We start from the raw sequence: 21091 nt of genomic DNA on the forward strand, positions 1-21091 counted from the left end.
TGTAGCTGTTTACGGCTAACGTAATTTCACAAAGTGATTCTATGACACAAGGGCTTTTCAATTATACACAATGAAGGACTTATGAATGTTACTCATTTTGCTTTGGAGTCCTAAATGACTAAATAAATGTACAGCAGCCTTCAGTTATATCTCACTCAAATTCAAGATTTATCTCAATATTGTTTTGGAACCATAGTTTGATGCAATTTTAAACAGGAAAAAAAATCACATTTTCCAAAGCCAGTTCAGGAAAGACTTCTCACACTCACTGCTACAAAAGTTTTTGTAAAAGTTTTCATGGACTACTGTAAAGGCATTCTTGAGATAGCAAGCCTGGGAGAGTAGGTGCATCTTACCTCTCCCTTTCCTAAGACTCAATCAATGACACTTACTGCACCCTTGGTAGATGCACGGCAGAGGAGGGGAGAGGGAGAGACAGAGGAATGGGAAGAGGTGGGGGAGAGAGGAAGTACAGCGTGGCGCAGTGGAAAGAGCACGGGCTTTGGAGTCAGGGCTCATGAGTTTGAATCCCAGCTCTGCCACTTGTCAGCTGTGTGACTGTGGGCAAGTCACTTAACTTCTCTGTGCCTCAGTTCCCTCATCTGTAAAATGGGGATTAAGACTGTGAGCCCCACGTGGGACGACCTGATTCCCCTGTGTTTACCCCAGCGCTTAGAACAGTGCTCTGCACATAGTAAGCGCTTAACAAGTACCAACATTATTAAGTAAGAGAAAAAGAGAGGGAGAAGGAGAGAGAGAGAGAAAGACAGAAGGAAGGAAAGATGGGAAAAGAAACAAATAAAAAGAAAGAAGGAAGGAAAGAATGAAATAAGGTAATACAGAACTGATATACACAGACCTACAGTCCATTATGTTCAACAGTGGCAGTACTGACAATGCATCTTATTCTTATGTGCAGATTTGACCAAAATAAGCTCAGTGACCAAGAGTGTCAACAGTCTGTTCTGCACTGGATATAAATGTGCTTGCTTGTTGCAATTCCTCCCTGTATCATCTGTAGCAATTTTTGATTCCCCCTCTTAATATAATGATCTTCCAAATGCCTCTATATTAACAGAGCAACCTATTCCCAACTGTTCACTCCCAAGACTTATGTGTCTTCCACTTTTACTTGTCTACTTTTCCAATCCAAGGAGATTATTTTTCTCCACATTGAAGCACCACAGCGTTTAACTACACTGTAGCAGTCAAAATCATTACATGTTAGTCCTGCTATCATTGGGCCAGTTAGTCTTGGAAGAACCTTCTCCTCATCAACTGGAACATTAGATTCTCACATCATCCATTTGGGAGAAGGGAGACAGTGGTGATTTTGCTCTATACACCAAGGATTTGAACCTTCTTCAAAAATCATTCAAAAGTCTGTGACTACAAGCAGAAGAAAAACAATTAAGAAATTGTGATGTATCACTAAAGATTTCATCAACGATTTGGAGCTGGGGGTTAGTTCCTGATTTATGCTATAGAGGTGGCCCAGAGTGCAACAATAAATATATAAACTAAGAAAAAGATAAAATCAGGAAAACCAGCATATGCTTGGAAGCGTGACAGAAGGTGCTACCAATATGGTGTCAATTTCAAGTCACAGTGAAGGTCTATACATCCAATCAATAAATCATACTTATTGAGTGCTCACTGTGAGCAGATTACTGTACTAAGCACTTGGGGCAGTACGATATAACAGAATTGGTAGACATGTGTCCTGCCCACAAGGAGCTGCCATCAGTGCTTCAGCTATATGACTGCAGAAGTTGGACTTACCCTATACCCATTACATCTGGTTTCTTGAGCGTGTTCACCAACATTACCTAAAAGTTATGTATAATATTATATAGCTGTGCACATCATTAATAAGATTTTTAATATCATCACTAATATTGCTACTACTACTAACAGTGATATCTGTTAAGCACTTACTCTGCGCCAAGCACGGTACTAAGCACTAGGGTAGATACAAGATAATCAGTTTGGCCACAGTCCCTGTCACGGCCGACTCACAGTCTAAGTAGGGGGGAGAACGGTTATTTAATCCCCATTTTAGAGATGAGGAAACGGAGGCACAGAGAAGTGACTTGGCTCAAGTCACATGTCATGCAGGTAGCAGAGACAGGTTTAGGTCAAAGGTTCTCTGATGCCCAGGAGTGTGCTTTGTCCAATAGGCCATGCTTCTTTCATTCATTCATTCAATAGTATTTATTGAGCGCTTACTATGTGCAGAGCACTGTACTAAGCGCTTGGAATGTACAGATCGGTAACAGAGACAGTCCCTGCCCTTTGACGGGTTTTCAGTCTAATCGGGGGAGACGGACAGACAAGAACAATAGCAATCGACATTATTCCAATCAAAGTTCAATGGGTGGAGAAGACGAGGTGAAGGTTTGACAACAGGGTACCCAAGCAGATTCTATGTGGCCCAGGCCTGTGCTATCTCCACTAGGCTGTGCTGCTTCGAAGTCATAAAAAACAAAATAATTGAATAGATCTAATAGGTATACACATGTGTGTCAAGGGTGACTTTTGGGGTCACTGTAAATGCAAATAAATTAATTGAATATGATATAATAATAATAATAATAATGTTGGTATTTGTTAAGCGCTTACTATGTGCCGAGCACTGTTCTAAGCGCTGGGGTAGACATAGGGGAATCAGGTTGTCCCACGTGGGGCTCACAGTCTTAATCCCCATTTTACAGATGAGGAAACTGAGGCACTGAGAAGTTAAGTGACTTGCCCACAGTCACACAGCCGACAAGTGGCAGAGCTGGGATTCGAACTCATGAGCCCTGACTCCAAAGCCCGTGCTCTTTCCACTGAGCCACGCTGCTTCTCCGATATGATATGAAGTAGAGTGTCATTATGTACATGTTAAGAAATAATTCTATCTTTCTGGATTCCAAAGTAAAATACACTGCTTTTCATATAATTGATTTTATAATTATAGCATAGTTACTAATACTAGGCTAGTACTATACAATTACAGTAACATCTATGGTTTGATTTAGTGACATCTTCTTTAGGTATTTCCTAACAACCATTAGGTACAATTTCCTTCCCTCCTGTACCCACCTAAGTTACAGTGCCATGAAACACCAACAAATAGCCTGGTAATTTAGGTTGCAATTTAGATTTTCAACACTATGTCTCCAGAACAAAAGAAATATAGGCACTTCCTCACCAATAATTCATTGGTGGAATTATTTGCTGCATATACCTAATATTATAAATTCAAATAAATAATATTCCTCCACACATATTTTTGCATATGATGTATTCGCCTATTTGTATTTTTGTGTATATGTATATATTTATCAGAAAATAAAAAATAATGACCTGACCTTGAGACTCATAAATCAAGATTATCACTGCAGACTACAGCCTACATAGAATGCGTGCCAGCCATTCATACACACACTGAGCTGAAGGGCTAGTACTTGTTGAGCCAATGAAAGGTATATCATTACCATCAGTCACAAGGTAATTACCACTGGCGTGGCAGAGGTGCTTTGCCTTCTTCTGGGGCCCAGACTGGGGTTAGGGAAACTATCAGACTGTAGTCTGCAGTTATAATTGTGATTTGTGAGCCAGCCAATCTCGAGAGATCATTTTCAGGCTCCTGTTAAAAAATATGAATGTGTTAAGTGCTCTCATTTGAGAAGCCGGGTTATATCACATATCAGCTTTGCCCTATTACTTCCATTCAGGCTCCTTGGAATTACTGTCAGATTATCTGACAGAGACTTGCAATTATTTTACCAACTCGTAAAAATGGTTTGGTTCTTCGTAGTGCTACTCCCCCGGGTCTCTGAAGCACATCGGTGTCATTATTTATGTTTCCAAGAGTGAGAAGGATCAAGCAAACAAAGAGGAATCAATGACATCCCAATTTCCCAGAGGGACAGTAGGCCTTTCAGAAAGTACTTTGACTTGTATTGCTCACAACTACCTATCCGTTACTTTTAGTCCCTCAAATCATTTTTTTTTTGAGGCTGATACTTATTGGGATTACAAACGCTTCCAGCTACCAAAAGCAATGACAAGAAGAAATAGCCGATATAACTAGTGACAAAAAACTGTATTAGCCTAATCAGTGCAGTTGGGTCTGCTTGTCTATGCAAGCTATACCCTAGAATCACAAATTGGCCAAGTTTCATTTGGGAATGAAAGCTCTACTTCTAAAAAACCACATTAGATATAATAAGCATAGATTGCTACAGAACATCGTTTTGATCTATCCATTCGACAACAAAGATCTGTATTTCTTAACAACTCTGTTAAACTTATTGCTAAATTTCTCACAACATAAGTGAAAACATCCAAAAAAAAAGTCAACTTGCTCTTACTTGTTGGCTTAATTATATCGATTACAATTATGAGACAATTGTTGGCATAATGGGTGGGCACGAATCAATTCTAGAGTAAGAGAGCAATATCTGTAGTGATGCTGTTGCAGGTTAAGATACTTCAATCATGATGCTGATGATAATAATAATAATAATAGTATTTGTTAAGTGCTTACTATGTAATCACTGTACTAAGCCCCGGAGTAGATACAAGATAATTAGGTCCTATATGGGCTCACAGTCTAAGTAGGAGGGAGAACAGATGTTGGATCCCCATTTTGCAGATGAGGAAACTGAGGCACAGAAGTACAGTTACTTGTCCAAGGTCACAAAGCAGACAAATGACCAACTCAGGATTAGAACCCTCATCTTCTGACTCGTAGGCCATGCTGCTGATAGCAATAATGATGATAACAATAATAACTTTTAAGCACTTGCTTTGTGCCAAGCACAGTATTCAGGATTGGGATATAGACAAAATAATCAAGTCAAACACAGTTCCTCTCCCCCTTGGAAACTCAGTCTAACGGGGAGGGAGAAGAGATATTTCATCTCCATTTTACCGATGAGGAAATTGAGACACAAAGAAATTAAATGACTTTCCCAAGGTCCTACAGCAGGCAAATGCTGAGAAGCAGCATGGCGCAGTGGATAGAGCACTGGCCTGAGAGTCAGAAGGTTGTGGATTTTAATTCCGACTCCACCACTTGTCTACTGTGTGACCTTGGGCAATTTACTTCAATTCTTTTTGCCTCAGTTACCTCATTCATAAAATGAGGATTGAGACGGTGAGCCCCATGTGGGACGGGGACCTTGTCCAACCCAATTTGCCTATATCCAACCCAGTGCTCAGTACAGTGCCTGGCACATAATAAGCACTTACATATCTTTTAAAAAATGGCAGAATCGGGACTAGAACACAGGTGCCCCTGACACCCAGGCCTGTGCTCTTTCCACTAGGTCATGCTCTTTGAAGACAGAGATAAGATTATTTGGGGACAACCTGAAGCTCAGTTACTGTTCAGGTTGAAAGGATGGTATGTGAAAATTTTCCCAAGAAGTTGGGGAATCATAACCAGTTGTGGAATAATGGTTGATGTTATTGTTACGTTAAACTAGGCCCAGTTTGTAAGCTTCCTCATGCTTGCCACTCAAGAGAAAAGGCAAGATTAGTTTATGGGATTTTTTTTGTTTGTTTTGATTTTGTTTTCTTATGGTATATGCTAAGTGCTTACTATATGCCAGGCTCTGTACTAAATGTTGGCATAGGTATAAGCTAGTCAGGTTGGACAGAGTCTCTGTCCCACATGGTGATCACAGCTTTAATCCCCATTTTGCATAGTAACTGAGGCAAAGGGAAGTCAAGTGAGTTGCCCAAGGTCATAACTGCAGACAAGGGGAGAAGCCGAGATTAGAATCCAGGTCTTCTAACTCCCAAGACTGTGTTCTTCCCACTATGCTATCCTGCTTCTTTCTTTGGGAACAAAGACTTTACCTTGAGCCATGGGAGTGTAGGAAAGCTCAGTTGGATTCAGAGCTCTTCCGGTAGGAAGTGTGAGAAGGAACAAAGCCTGGTGGAACTAGGTTCTACAAAGTGATGGCGATTAGCCCAGAGGGTTGATATTATTAGAGCAACACAGACTTTCAGTGCACATTAGAAACCTGAGTCAGCAGAGTGTTTCTAGGCTCACCTTAGGCACCCAGTGGCATTGCGCAGCACCTGTGATGAATGAAGTTGAATTTTACGATCATCCTGGAGTGGAGAATTTTCCCAGCCGGAATGCGGGATAATCACTGCATTGGTCAACACTGCGAGGGCATCCTGGATAATTGGCATTTTAAGGGCATCACAAGAAGAGAGATTCCAGAGAACCCCTACAAGATATAAATAAAAATTAGTGCTCAAAAAATCTAGGCTTCTTAGTTCAAAACTGTTTCCTCTATTTCCATAAATAAGACTGACAGAGAAATACAAGATAGCAGATGTAGCCTGCCCCACTAACAGTTTGCCTCCTTAAGTTTCATTAAAAGATAAAAAAGAAATTTCAGTTCCCGGGGCAGCTTTTCTTGGACTCTCTGAAATAAGGCTGTCAAATTCTGACAATTGCCCAAAAGGGTCGTGATTTAGTTATCTATGTTTTATAATGGAAAGTAACCAGAGTCAGAAGAAATGATCGAGCTTACGACATAGACCAGACTGCCTTCCATTGGAAACTCAATGGACTGAACCTCTTATAAAACCACTTTCTTTCAATCATATTTGCTTTAACCAAAATGCTGCTGCTTTTAACATCCACACGGGGAAAAGTTATGACATTACAGTTGCTAGACTAGACCAAGCATAAAAGTGAGACTAACCTAGGAGCCCAAGGCCTGAAATAAATTAGGATGGACTCAATGAAAATCAGGAGGCAGGACTCATTAGACATTCACTATGAACTGTTTCTGTTTTCTTGGATTCCTCATGGATTTGCATTTACTGGGGAAAAAATATATTTGCAACAGACAGAAGGAAAATTGAAGCTGCTGCTAATTTTGCTGAAACAATAGAGGACAGCACTGGTAGATCTGGAAAAGGCCACTTCATTTTGGGGGCAAACTGAGCATTTATTCCAGGTCAACTAAGGTTCTTGGGTGTTCACCATAGCAACATACCAGTACTTTTCTTCCTCCTCCTTGCTTTATTACCTCAACCACACCACTGTGTAATCCAACTGAAATTATCCCCAGTAATGCTGAGGGATGAAGGTAAATGTAGAGTTAGGGAATCAATCGACGGTATTTATTGAGTGCTTTACTGTGTGCAAGCCCACTGTATTAAGCGCTTGCATGCAGAAGGACTTTAGTAAGCAGATGGGGGTGAATTTCATCTTGGGTTTACCTTGGCCTTTACTACCTAATGGTCTACCAGAGACACTTAAATGGAATGAGGGGAGGATTGATGCAGATTTTGAAGGCCCTAAGGTCTCACCTCCTATTAAGCACTCTCTGCCAAGGCTTCTGTCATGTCTCTTTCACCATGCCTGCCAAGTGTGAAACACTGTTAAGTGCTTGGGAGAGTATCGGAGATGCACAACTTAAATTCCCTGCCTTCTGGCATCATCTTTTTGATATGGAACATCTGATAACCCTACTGCAAGTGCTAACAGATAAGCTGAGATCCTTTCCCAAGAGTTTAGCACAATGCATTACCCCCAACAGGCAGTCAATACTAGTACTGTTAATACTATATTATTTGATTATGATGGTGATGATACAGGGGGATGTTGATTTGAAGATGTGAAATGGCTGAGACAACATACAATTTGAATGGAAATTAAAAGTGCCAGAAAAATGGCTTCAGCAACCAATAAATACTCAAACCAAAGATTTTTAGTCTCAACACATAGCCCTTGGTTAGGGCATCCCCATCTCTACAAATATGGTGCAAGACAATTAGAAAAGGCACATAGAACAGGCAGATACTTCCTCACAAACCGGCTAATCATAGCCTCATGCATTAAAAATGAATTCTGCATACCACGGAGACCAATACAATTTCCCAAGATAAACCTAAGCATTTAAGGACATTTGTTTTAGATTTTAGAATGATCATTTTATAATTGAGTGAACTATGATAAAACACACTGATACAATTCATTTAAATATAATTTTGTATGTATCAAATGACTAACAAATTAGCAGAAAATGTACCTCCTGTTAAAAAGTACAGCTTCATGCAACATTAATGATTAAAACGATTGCTTATGTTCACAAACTTCCTGAGATTCAAGATGTCTCTTAGCTCATGCTTGTAACAAATACAGTGTCATAATGTCAATCGGCCCTATAGTAAGATCCTTATCCTGGAAAATGCTCAGTTTGGGAAAATGTCTTTCTCTAACCGTAGAGTAATCTCAAAATAACATCATGGGATTTTTAAAAGTTCACCTTGAAGAGAAACTGTGACAAAAATTGAATTTAAAATATCAACCACTATTTTATAAAGACATAAAATACCAGGCTAACCCTTTCAGGAGAGTTTTATGCAGACTTAAAATAACTCACTACTTGCTGGTCACTAACAACTTCAGGTATATCTGTCAACAGCAAGCTGGCATCTCTTCCAGTCATTTTAAGACTGCTACTAAAAGTGTTCTTTAAGGAGTTTCTTTCTAATCATATGCACTTTCGATACACCTTTCAACAGCATTCATTAATATGGTGAATCTATTGCTGCTCCAAATTTTATCTTTAAAGAAGCATTTTCCAAAAAGCAACAGTATATATTTTAAGCACTTAAGCAACATTATTTTATGTATATAGCATCAATATATTTTTATTTCTTTCTGCACCCATTTTCCTCATTTGTGGAAAAATAATGTGGTATATTCACGATACTCCATTAAAATTATGATTACTTTCTGTTCAGGTTTTCCTTTATTTCTGTGGAAGGTAAGTATGATATCTCCCTCTGGATGACCCAGGAAACTGGAAACAAAATCTGAAAAATTTACAAATAAAATCTGCAGCTCCATCTTATCTTCTCAGCTTGAGGCTGCCCACCAGATCGAGCAGAAACTCCTGACCATTGACTTAAAGATATTCCTCCCTTGCTATTTATCCATTCTCTTCTCCCAATACAACCCAGCTCGCCCTAATCATTTTGTTCAAGTTAACCTATTCACTGGACCTCATTCTTGTCTCTCCTATGGCTAATGTCTTGCTCACCCCAATCCTGTGACTGAAACTCCCTCCCCCTTCATATCTGACAGACCACAGCTCTCTCTAGCTTTAAAATCCTTCTGAAAGTACATCTCCTTTCCCAATTAATTTCTAATCTCTCCACTTTATCCCCCTCCCCAGTGCCAATTTAGAAAACTGGTGCCACCTATCACTTAGATAATTCACAATCCCCATAGCACTTATTTTATATACTCTATCACCTCCTCTTTGTAATTTTAGTATCACTCTCTCCCACCCTCCTGTAAACTCCTCAAGAGCGGAGACTATGGTTATTATACCCTCTACTGCATTTTACCAAGAGCTTAGAACAGGACTGCATACAGCAGGTGTTTGATTGATTAAGCAGTCCCATTGAGAAATTCTGAGGGATGATATATAAAGATCTGTAATTTATTATTAAAATACTGAACGTCAAGGCCCAAAAGTTATAAAATGACTGCATTTATGACTAACACTATTAATTTATCATTTCAGAAGAGTCTGTCCTCTCACGTTTAAACCAATGACAGTCAATGAGCCACTGTTGCTCAGAGAGTCTACTGAAGAACATTTCAGGTAAAATAAGCCTTTTAACTTTTGTTTTAATCTAGCAATTTGAAAAACTTTAGTGTTAAAAACCCATTAATAAAATGCCATTCTTTACTGATTATATTACTGATTCTGAAAATAATGGGGCAATCACTCAGCAGTCAAGTGATTTTGTGTTATTTTGAATAAATATCTCTTTATGGCTTTTGCTTAGATAAGCAGCAGGGGAGTTCTGCAGAAAGGTTCACTTATCAAGATGCACACCATTATCTGAAATGAAACATTAATGTAATAAATAAATGTAACCCCTTTACAGCTCTCGGGCCACCTGAACATCTATGTAAATTGAAAACTCTGAAGAATTCATCTTCGTGTTTCTAAATGCAGGCATCAGGAAACATTACTGTTTAAAAAGTGGTTCCATAATTATTGGGGCCTGAAACTTATTTCTACTTCAAAGGAAAAAGCACTTATCAATAAGCAACCAGGGAGGTTGTCAACAAAATAAAATAAGTAGAAGTCAGAGTGTTAATGTTTGATCCCTACACATTCCTTAGTACTTTCCTTTCTGCTTCAATTGCCGTTGCCCTACAATGTTTATCTCTTCAGACATATCACCTTGGCCTTTATGGGGACTTTCTAAGTCATTTCTTAGACTTACTAAATCATTCATTCATTCAATTCATTCATTCACCTGTACTTATTAAGCACTTACTGTGTGTAAAGCATTGTGCTAAGCACTTGGGAGAGTACAGTATGACAACAGACACATCCCCTGCCCACAACAAACTTACAGTCTACAGTCACTTTTCCTAGAGAATACACATATTGTATTGCAAGGGACTGCTGATTAGATACTTTCAGACCATGCAAACATGAACACAGGTTCTCAGGACCCAAAGTGACAACAAACTGAGCAAAAAGAATGACGTGTCCTAGGCTTACTGCCCCATGGTACCACTACTGGCTATCAAGGCAGCCCCATATTTAACAGACTCTCTAACCTATCAAGGCAGACCAATATTTAACAGACTCTCTAACCTCCTAGTTCCTCTCCCGGCACTGTTCTAAGCTACTCACAGCCATAGCTGGGCCTTGTGGGGAGGCAGGAATACAAGCCCTGCTTTGGGAAGGGCAGGAGGGAGTTTGCTCTGATCTGTTGCGGGGAGGAAGAAGAGAGATGGAAGATGGGTCTTCCTGCCCAGAGTTCACTGGAACAGTACTCTAACCCTGAAACTACCACAGAAGAGAAGAAAAAGATTCTGCTTTTTCATTACAATCAGTGCCTGTGTCAGTGTGGAGATTTTCCTCCTGGAGTAGTCACCAAAGACGATTCCTTGCAGTCAACAGCTCTCTCTGGTGATTGCCCATTTTGAGTTCTACTGTTAAGACAGGGTGCATGTGAAGCGGCAACAAGAGTCTGTTTGAGAAACATTTGTTTTGGGACCTTTCTCTGGCTGGTTGAAAAGGACAGCTGAAGGGGAATTAGCTATTTGACCATTATGAAAAGTTTTCAGTGACTAAAAGCAGAACAAATGACATCAGGGGATAAGGGATGCTTATTTTTCCAATTTCTGAATCAAAGTCAGAGCGACATAACCAGAAAGTGGCAAAGCATACAGAATAGAGAAGAGAGTAATATGATTGGAATGCAAAACATAATGGGATTTTCAGAAAACAATTTGGGAAAAATGACAATCTTTCTTGCTTAAACTCTGTGTGACATATGGCATCACTCCTTGAGGAAAAATTACACAATTGATAAAAATACCTTTTAGAGGTACTGCTAGAGAGATTAAACACATATGATACATTTTATTTATTCACTAGCACTGAGCCATCTTAGGAAGATCTTACAATGCTACGATTGGGAAGAGGGGTTTTTTTACTGGGCAATGATGCTACAGCATGAGAACTTCAGAAGCACCTTGGTTCTAATCCCGGCTCTGCCGCTTACCTGCTGTGTGACCTTGGCAAAGTCACAACTTCTCTGTGCCTCAAGTACCTCATTTTTTAAATAGGGATTAAGATTGTGAGCGCCATATGGGATAAGGACTTTGTCCAACCTGATTAACACCCCGGGTCTTAGTACAGTGCCTAGCAAAGAGTAAACTTTAACAAATACCAAAACCTCCCCCAATGCCTCCTCCCCCCCCAAAAAAATTTTTAAAGAAACCACCCTTCTCCTAGACCCTTGTTCAAATGGGGTCTCTAACCTTTAGAGTTATTCTAATTTCTCTTGCAAATAATTGATACTTGGGACCCAGTTAAAAACTGGAATTTGGGGTTTGGAATGGAAATGCTTATGGCAATTTTCACACACCTTTTGAAGTTACCAAAAATGCAAGTGGAATGAAATCCCTACTTATTCCGTTCTACAAAAGCACAAACATCATTTCTCCTTCAAACTACTACTCTCCTGATCCTTCTGTGGCTCCTGGCCAATAGCAATGATACTTCATCACTGGTCTCAACTCTTTCCTTCCTTAATTAATGCTTCTCTGCTGCTTCGAGATGCTGCAGAATCCATATAACTTACCTACCTAGTACCTTCCTGCTATTTTTTACACACCACAGAAATGAGGGTCTTGTAGTTGGGTTCTAGCCCCGAGAAGTACAAGTGGATAGAATACAAAATAATGTCATAGAGTTCAAAATGGGAGAGGCAATCACAACAAAAACAAGCCATACAGGTTGCTACTCATGAAAAGAAAGGTGTTTTTAACAAACACTTTTATGATATAATGGTAATTTCAAAGAAAATCACTAATGAGATTCAACTAGACAACTGCAAGTGTCCAGCACTGCAGGCCAGGAAGTGATCCTCTATGCAAATTTTTCTGCCTGATCATAGCAGAACAGAGGCTTAATTCCCAAAAGAGGATATTTTGTTGCTTTGGACATTTTGGATGCTCCCATCTTTCTGTGACACGGAAGCAGTGTGGCTTAGTGAAAAGAGCACGGGTTTAAGAGTCAGAGGCTGTGGGTTCTAATCCCAGTTCTGCCACTTACGAAGTGTGAGAGTTTGGGCAAGTCACTTAACTTCTCTGTGTCTACATTACCTCATCTGTAAAATGGGGATTAAAACTGTAAGCCCCAAGTGGGACATGGACGATGACCAACCTAATTCTTTTGTATCTACCCCAACATTTAGTGCAGTGCCTGGCACCTAGCAAGTAAATAAATAAATATGACATTGATCCCCATTCACCTTATCAACCTTAACATCCAAGTTGTAATTGTTTTCCTATATTTTATATCATCAGTCTTGAGTTCAGAGATCCTATTTTACAAAATGTTAAAAGGTATACTGTGAGTCTCCTTAAAAATCAACACAGAACAATAGTAATTCTATTAATAACCTGATACAAAAGGACCCCATACCTTTTTTCCTCATTCTGTCTTATTTCACTAGACATTAAAGATATAATGGGAAGATAAAAATCTTAGCTCCTTCTGTCTCGCCACCATCCAATTGCATTTCTCATGTCTATCAAAGAAATGCCAGGGTTGAGGTCCCATGGCATCTGATCCTACTGAAATTCTTCTAAACAAGTAACTTTATTGTGCTTCCAGGAAGAATAAATCCAAGTAATCCAGTTCTCTGATACTTGCCAGAGGAGTTATCCTGGATTATGTTAGATGCCCATGTGATTAGCTACAAAACTTCATTCCAACAGGAAAACAAATAAGTACTTTGAGAGGAGTTTCTCCAGCATGATAGATTAGTTCCTTGGGAATTATAAGAAAATAGAAATAAAAAAAAGCATTTCCTAAAGTTAAGAAGGCAAAAAAGGAGCAAAATTGGACCAAATAACATATACTCATGGTCAAAACCATGTGTAGATGGAAAATAAACCAGGCAAACTAGAAACACAATCACTGATTTCATTGGCATTACAGAACTGAGTCTTCCACTGAATTTTACTCCCAGATGGAACACTGTAAGATTCATGAGTAAACAAAGAAAAAGAAAAAAAAAAACAAATCAAGAAGGGCAGCATGGCCTTTGGGACACAGACAGACTGGAGATATTGGGATATCAAATATGATATGAAATTGAAGGTCTTAAAAGTTATTGTTGTGTTCAGCTTTCTATATAACTGTGGGACCTGGACCTACTACCCTAGGCTCATCCAGATTCTGAGCATTATCCCCATCAATCAACTTCAAATGGTGAGAAAGGACCCCAAATAGCATCATTCTTCTAGTATCCTAGTGATGCTCCTTGCAACGTACCTGCATTGAGAGGGCTGTAAGGGGAATGTATGAGAGTGAGATATTCAAGCAGTTGCTCTAACTAGTATTGGAACAGGATACATTTAAGCAAGGAAATCAGAAGAAATGTTTTAAAAACAAGTGTTTAAAAACTCTGTCTTTGAAAAATAATTTCTAAGAATGCAATGTAGCAGGGAACTTGGAGGAGACCACAGTAGAACAGAGTAGACCACAGGGGGACCATCGAGAAGAAGGGTGGTTCTAAAGCAAAGCAAATACAAAAATAGCAACAGAACTGCAAAGGGGAAAAAGCATAGTCTTAACAAAGTCTACTCTTTTCACAGTGTAGAATGTAATGAAGGTCATGTATCCATCTAGCCATCTATCCAACCTACTACTAGGACTAGTTCAAATAAGCACTGCACAGCACTAAACAAAAGCAATGTTCCAACATAGCCCAATATTTATTATGCCTCCGTGGCGCACTGTGTTAATACAGGGTTATGTAATGAACCCAGAATTATTTAACCCATCTGTACAAATGTCTTTGAAGTTCTAACAAAAGATCTGAAAATTGTCTTAAAACTAATGAGAAACAGTGTGGCCTGTTTGAAAGAGCCTGGACCTAGGAGTCAGAGAACCCAAGTTTTAACTGCAGCTTTGTCACCTGCCTGATGCGTGATCTTGGGAAAGCCTCTTCACTTCTCCGGGCCTCATTTTCCTCATCTGTAAAATAAGGATTAAATACCTGTTCTCTCTCACCTTTAGACTAGGAGCCTTTTCTGAGCCAGGGACTGTGTACAATATGATTATATTTTTAATAATAATGATAATAATAATAATAATGGTGATAATGGTATTTGTTCAGTGCTTATTATGTGCCAGGCACTGTACTAAGCGCTGGGGTGGATACAAACAATTCAGGTTGAACTCAGTCCCTGTTCCGCAGGGTGCTCAGTCTCAATCCTCATTTTCCAGATGAAGTAACTGAGGCAAAGAGAAGTGAAGTGACTTGCTCAGGATCACACATCAGACAAGTGGCAGATCTGGGATTACAACACATAGCCTTCTACCTCCCAGGCCCGTGCACTATCTGCTATTACGCACTGCTTCTCCCGAGTGCTTGTCACATAGTAAGCACCTAACACATACCGTTATTATTATTACCACCAATTATCTATATAAATAAAAAGCTCATCCTCTGAGGAACCCTTCCAAATTAACAGGCTCTGAACATCAGGGCTTTGAATCAAACTGGAGATGTATGCTGATGGGTGTGCCCTGAAAACACAGCAATGGTTACACACAACTTCGCAGCATCGGCAAAGTGCAATGGAACCGTAATTACTTTGAAAAAGGCTGAGGTAATGCACCAGTCAGTACCTGAAAGACCTAACAATCGAAGACAGTCATCAGCTCAGGCAGTACAGTGCTCAGTGATGCAGAGACAGAAAATTATAAAACAGAATCAAGAAGGCCAGCATGCCTTTCAGGAGACTGACGGACAGAATATGGCACCATTAAAGCATCTAGTTTTAATTAGACCTGGCCTACAGTCTAGAAAGATGTAATACCTGACCTTCCGCATGGTTAGACCTACCACCGACTTCACATTCATCTTTTCTGGCAGCTCCATCAGTAAGGCCTTTGTACAAAACCTATCAAATAGCAAGACAGGTTCTCAAAATATGAGGTCCAAGAAAGAGTCCACCAACAGTGAAGAAATGTTAATTATTCCTTTCTTGGTTGGATATTTGAAAAGCAACTGTGATGTAGTGAGCTGATGTAAAAAGGTCTTACACCTGAACAGCAGAATGTTTTAAAGACAAACCAGGCACAAATTCATGCAATACAGCCTACTTATGGACTTTTGAGATAGAACAGTAGCAGGAAGAGCTGCAGATTGGCAGTAGCTAGGAATAGAGTTTGGAGTAGATGCACTGGGGAGATTTTACAGTAATATCAAGAAACAGAAATATCAAGAAATCTGTGGCAAAGAACCACAGATACCAGAACCAATAAGATATCAAGGAACAACCTGAACCCATACATACTTGAAAGGGACTGTTACCTATACCTCATTCCATCAACTACATCAACGCATGAACACAATGCTTTAGACCATCTTTAACCTTATAGGACAGCTATGATTATCATCATAAAGAATGGACCCACTTTCCGAAGATGTCTGGTGAAATCTGGATGAAAATCAAGGCAATTTAACATGGAACAACTTATCCCTGGCACAAACCAAAATATAAAGCCTCTCCAGAGAATAAACAACACACCCACATACTCCATATACAGATTGCCACAGTTTTTCTCCCCTAAAGTATAATTTTTGGAACTCCAGAGTAAATGACTAATAAAGATTCCTAGTCTTCCCACAAAATATTTGAGAGTCTAAGCAATCCCTTCTGCTTTAAGCCTTGCCAGTTCAATTGCAATTTATTTTTGAAAAGGTTTGCAGATTTTTTTCTACATTTCAGACACCTAAAGAAAGTCACAAAACAACTCATGCAGACCTAATTACGGGAGACTAATTAATGTTAAGTGCTCTGATCCTTGAGGAAAGGTGTTAAACATCCATGGCTTGAGATGATTGAGTTGCAATGTCACCTTGGGAGCTAGGAGTGGTTTCAAGGTGAGGATGCTTTGAAAAGACCAGGGATGTTTGTTGATCCATCTGGCCCTCATAGTGGAGCTTTTGTTACTGATTCACTGATGCTGTGGGCCATTTGAGATAGCTGCTCTTGGCAGTAGTATTTTCCATTTTGAAATTACATAAAGATTCTTTTCAATCATAGTTTCAATAGACTTGCACTATAAATAGCTACCGGCACTCAATGCATAGTTTATACATGACAATAGAATTTCTCATCTGTGTTTACACACTCCAATAACTAAGTTAATGGCACGGGCATTTTTGCATAAAATTATTAAATTGATAAACTGCTTTAAAATCCCCAAAGCTCTATGCTCATCTCCTAACCACTAATGTGTTAAGTACAAAGTTTTACCTCTGATTAATACCAGAAGTCCACTAGGAAGACATATGAAAGATAAAGCACATTAAGACTATTGAACTCTTTGAGGCAGAAAATACCGTTAGTGATAGAAAACACACGTCCTATTCCAGTTTTTGCTTTGGATATTACAATTCACCTTTATGATATCAAATGAAATGAGAGTATTTTTTCAGAAATGAAGCTAGAATCATGGCTCAGAAGAAAATAATCCCAATCACAAACACTAGAAATAAAGCACTTTAAGGCTGTGATCCCCCGACCAAACTCAAGTTAGGGGTCTGTCTACAACTGTCAACAAAAAGAGTGAAAAGCCTAGCTTTGGCCTAAAATTCCTAGAAGGTCTTCAGATAAGAGCTGGTGTGTGTGTGTGTGTGTGTGTTTGTCTATATGTGTGTGTGTTTCTCTCTGTGGGGGAGGAGGAGAGGGAGGTATTTGTTAAGTGTATACTATGTGCCAAGCATTGAGCTAACATTAAATACTTGCTTTTCATGATTTTATGAGCCTTTTGGGAAAAAACCATGAAAGAATGACTGAAGTACTCTTTCATAAAGGAAAATTGATTAATTAAGGTATTTGTTAAACACTTATTAAGTGGCCAGCACTGTACTGGCTGGAATAGTTACCACATGGGCCTCATAGTCTGGGTAGGAGGGGGTTGGATTTAGGATTTAATCCCCATTTTACAGATGAGGTAACTGAGACACAAAAAAGTTAAATGACTTGCCCAACATCACACAGCAGAGAAGTGGCAGAGGCAGAACTAGAACACAGAGCCTCTAACTCCTGGGCCCATGCTCTTTCCATTAGGCAACTGGTCAAAATGCCTCCTAGATATGTGCATATAAATATTTTTTGTAGGCACAGGGTTCTGAGGAAATAATATGCCCTCTACAACACTAATCATACATAGACCCTTCCCTTCAAGAACGAAGGGATTAGATGGATATTGAAAAAAAACAAGTAATTCTTGGCAGAGGTATCACAGATTGTAAAAAAATGCTAATAATGATGATAATTATAAAAACAATAATCTGACATGTCACCCAGAATGCAAGTGAGTTCTGCACTGGCATTTTGGGAAAGCTTACCAAACTCAGTAATGGTTAACAAGGCCTGAACACCAGATTAGGCTGCATACTCTTGTTTTCTTTTAATTAGGGAACGGGGCTGATAAGAAGCTGAAGCATATTTATGAACCAAGGAAGCACTTGCCTTCAAGAGAAAACCAGCAGTTTCAGTATTGAAACTCCACCTCTAATGACACAAACCAACACAGAAATGATAGTACCAAAGAAAGATGTTTGTGTCTGCTTTGCATTTCTGAAATTATTTCAATAGTGTCGGAACTAATATCTCAATTTTTGTAGGCCAAACATTATGGATGTAAATGAGTGCTACACATTTGTAGTATATGATAATATATATATATATATACACACACACACACACACAAAAATGTAAATGGGTTATATGTATGTGAGCCTAAAATTTTAATCACACGGTCCCCAATTTCATAATTTTAAAATAGCTTTAAAAATAAATCCTAATTCAAAAACCTATGGAGCCTGGAGAATAATGCAGCCAAGAGATTTGCAGGAGGCAATCAGCTCTTTCTTTTTCTGGTCTCTCTAGAATCGATGCTTGATGACAAAACACAGCAGTTGTTTCAACTACAGTATCAATGCCAGGGGAAGCTAACTGGGCTAGCATATTGTTCCGCAAATAAAGTCTAAGATTCCAGCCACGCTAGCTTTTGTTCCCCTGGGCACAGAGGGGGAAAAATGTATTTTTAAAGTTTCTTGGGAACAACACATAGAAACAGCTGTTAGAAAGAAAAGCAGCTGTTGAGTGAGTTGAGTGGCACTTTTTCAACTCTCGCTTTCCCTCCAGTAGTCAGCGGAGATTTCTATGTTATATTTGTTAACACTGGTTAATATCATTTTTGTGCTAATTGCAGAGCAAATAGAGCAAATTCAAAAATATAATTAGGGAAAAGTGTTTTTAATTAACTTGTAATTCATGGGTGGCAAAGTGGAGCTACAAATCAGTTATGCATTGTCAATCCTAACAAGCGAAAATGCATTGTATATTTCAATCTTGGCAAACCAGAAATTATTTAAAAATACTTTTCCCTTTCTACATTTATATTTATTAGCATAATTTGATTCTTTAATCATTTAAAATTCACTAATAAATATTTATATCTCATTTGTTCAGCAGCTATTGACTACAGTGGGGGCAACATGATTAAACGGAGAGAAGTGGCATGCTAAAAAGCCTGATGAATTCTGTCTCCGTCCTAATGTTAAAACTACGGCCTCACATTAGATGCCAATGAGGATAATTTTCTCCCTTGAGGAGTGAAGTTGGGGCCACTTAGGAGTATAACTCCAAACCAAGATTCACAACGGCCATCCTGTAATTAGTGCCAACAGAGGAAGATGTGAGATTGAAAACTTCCTTAAGATCCACTTGCAAGATCTATGGAGGTCCCGGCAACGAGACAAACCAACAAGATGCGTCATGGATTTCATTTCTACCACAGACTGTGTCAAGCACTGAGCTAAGCACTGGGATGAAACCAAGATAACGCTTGGCAAAATACAACAGGAGCTAAACCTAGATTCCTGCCCACAAAGAGTGGCCAATCTAAGGGGGATTTCTTTATCCCTTCTCTCTGCTGTAATAGAGCAAAAGCACAGAAGTGGTACGAGTCCTGCTTGTGGTGTACCATGCCTCAGTAGGTCTTTCTACAGGAGTTGGAAGCTGTCAGCAGAGGAAAGGAGGGGCCTAGGTAGCTAGAGCACTCATGTCAGAGTCACAGTAAGTGTGCACTTTCTGCTTGTCCCAACATCATCCCAAATAGTGTGAAACCCCAACTACACACTATCATTTCACCGGAGTCCTAGGTCTGTCATAAAATCTCCTATTCTCTGCATAAGGATAGAAATGTGCTCAGTATTGCTTGTTTGCCAGTGAGGGGACATAAACAAATAGATTTAAGGGGTTTTAGATTAGCCATGATAAAGAACCTTACCACTAAAAGAGCCATGGCTGTTGGTTAGATGATTTCTCCAACTCTCTTTCAATTCTATTATCAGTAGCCCCTTCTGTATGTTTCATTTACCCACTGAAAATATACACTTATGAGCCTTAAAATGGGGGTACAAAAAAACATCCAACAGCTGAAATAATGTGTTTTAACTAAAGAAGTATTTAACTTTATTGTGTATAATTTAGGATGTCATCAAAGTTCCCAGTAACTCTGCATCACATTAACTCTGATAACATTTACCTGATTAAAGATGTAATCATTAAGAAAGAAAATACAATAATTTACACTTAAACTACATTAAGTAGCGGGCCAAGAACTAAAACAAGGACATGTGACACTAAGTTTTTTACTATGCCCCATGCAGAGTTAATCCTTGACATCATTTCCAGGGAAAAGCTAACTAGTGATATGGCCCCCCCATCCTCCACCCCACAGTTTCCCTCTCATACTACTTATGCTCCTTGATTGATATCACCCAGAATTTGTGTTCCTTTTGCATTATATCAAAGCCTCATATCAACGACCTCATTTTACCCATGCAATATTCCTCTGAGGCCGATATTACGTCCACATTATTGAAATAATGATTGTGGCATTTGATAAGCCCTTACACTCTGCCAAGCGATGGGGTAGATATATGTTGATCAGGTCAGACAGTCCCTGTCCAGGATGGAACTCAAAAATCTAAATACTGAATCCCAATTTGACAGTATAGGCAACTGAGGCAGAGAAGTTAAGTGACTTGTCCAAGGTCACACAGCAGGCAAATGGTAGAGGAGGCATTAAAACCCAGGTCCTCTGACTCCCAGGCCAATATTATTTCTACTAGGTCATGTTGCTTCTCTTTCCACTAGCTTTTCTCTTGTAGATTACCCAACAGTCCTCTGTCTCGATCCCATCTGCAGTTTCAAGTGTGAGGTTTGAAGTGTGAGGGTGGATCTGAAAAATGAGAAGTTCTGTGCTGCCGCAGCATAAGCGCCATAAACAATTATGGATTTCCCAAATGTGGCTTCTACTTGGAGAAGATTCTAGTACATGCAGATCTTGGTTTTTAAAATTACAAGCTGAATGAGTAATGCAGTTCCTACCTTGCTAAGTTAAACTAGATCAAAGGTGCATGTTCTGGAGGCTAGTAAACTTTAAGTAGCCTGGTAAATCAAATGATCCTAGTTTAT

At 39.2% G+C, this 21091-nt stretch overlaps 1 protein-coding gene across 6 annotated transcripts in view; it reads right to left on the minus strand.

Moving 5' to 3' along the window:
• Nucleotides 1-21091, minus strand: part of CTNND2 (catenin delta 2) — a 471257-nt gene that overhangs the window by 97578 nt on the left and 352588 nt on the right. For all 6 annotated transcript variants that reach the window (XM_039910616.1, XM_039910617.1, XM_029053896.2 and 3 more), the window contains one exon: nucleotides 6053-6236. In XM_039910616.1, coding sequence (XP_039766550.1) covers nucleotides 6053-6236 — 184 coding nt within the window. The remainder of the gene's footprint in view (nucleotides 1-6052; nucleotides 6237-21091) is intronic.

Source organism: Ornithorhynchus anatinus, chromosome X3 (genome assembly GCF_004115215.2).
Source record: "Ornithorhynchus anatinus isolate Pmale09 chromosome X3, mOrnAna1.pri.v4, whole genome shotgun sequence".
NCBI classification, from domain to species: Eukaryota; Metazoa; Chordata; class Mammalia; order Monotremata; family Ornithorhynchidae; genus Ornithorhynchus; species Ornithorhynchus anatinus.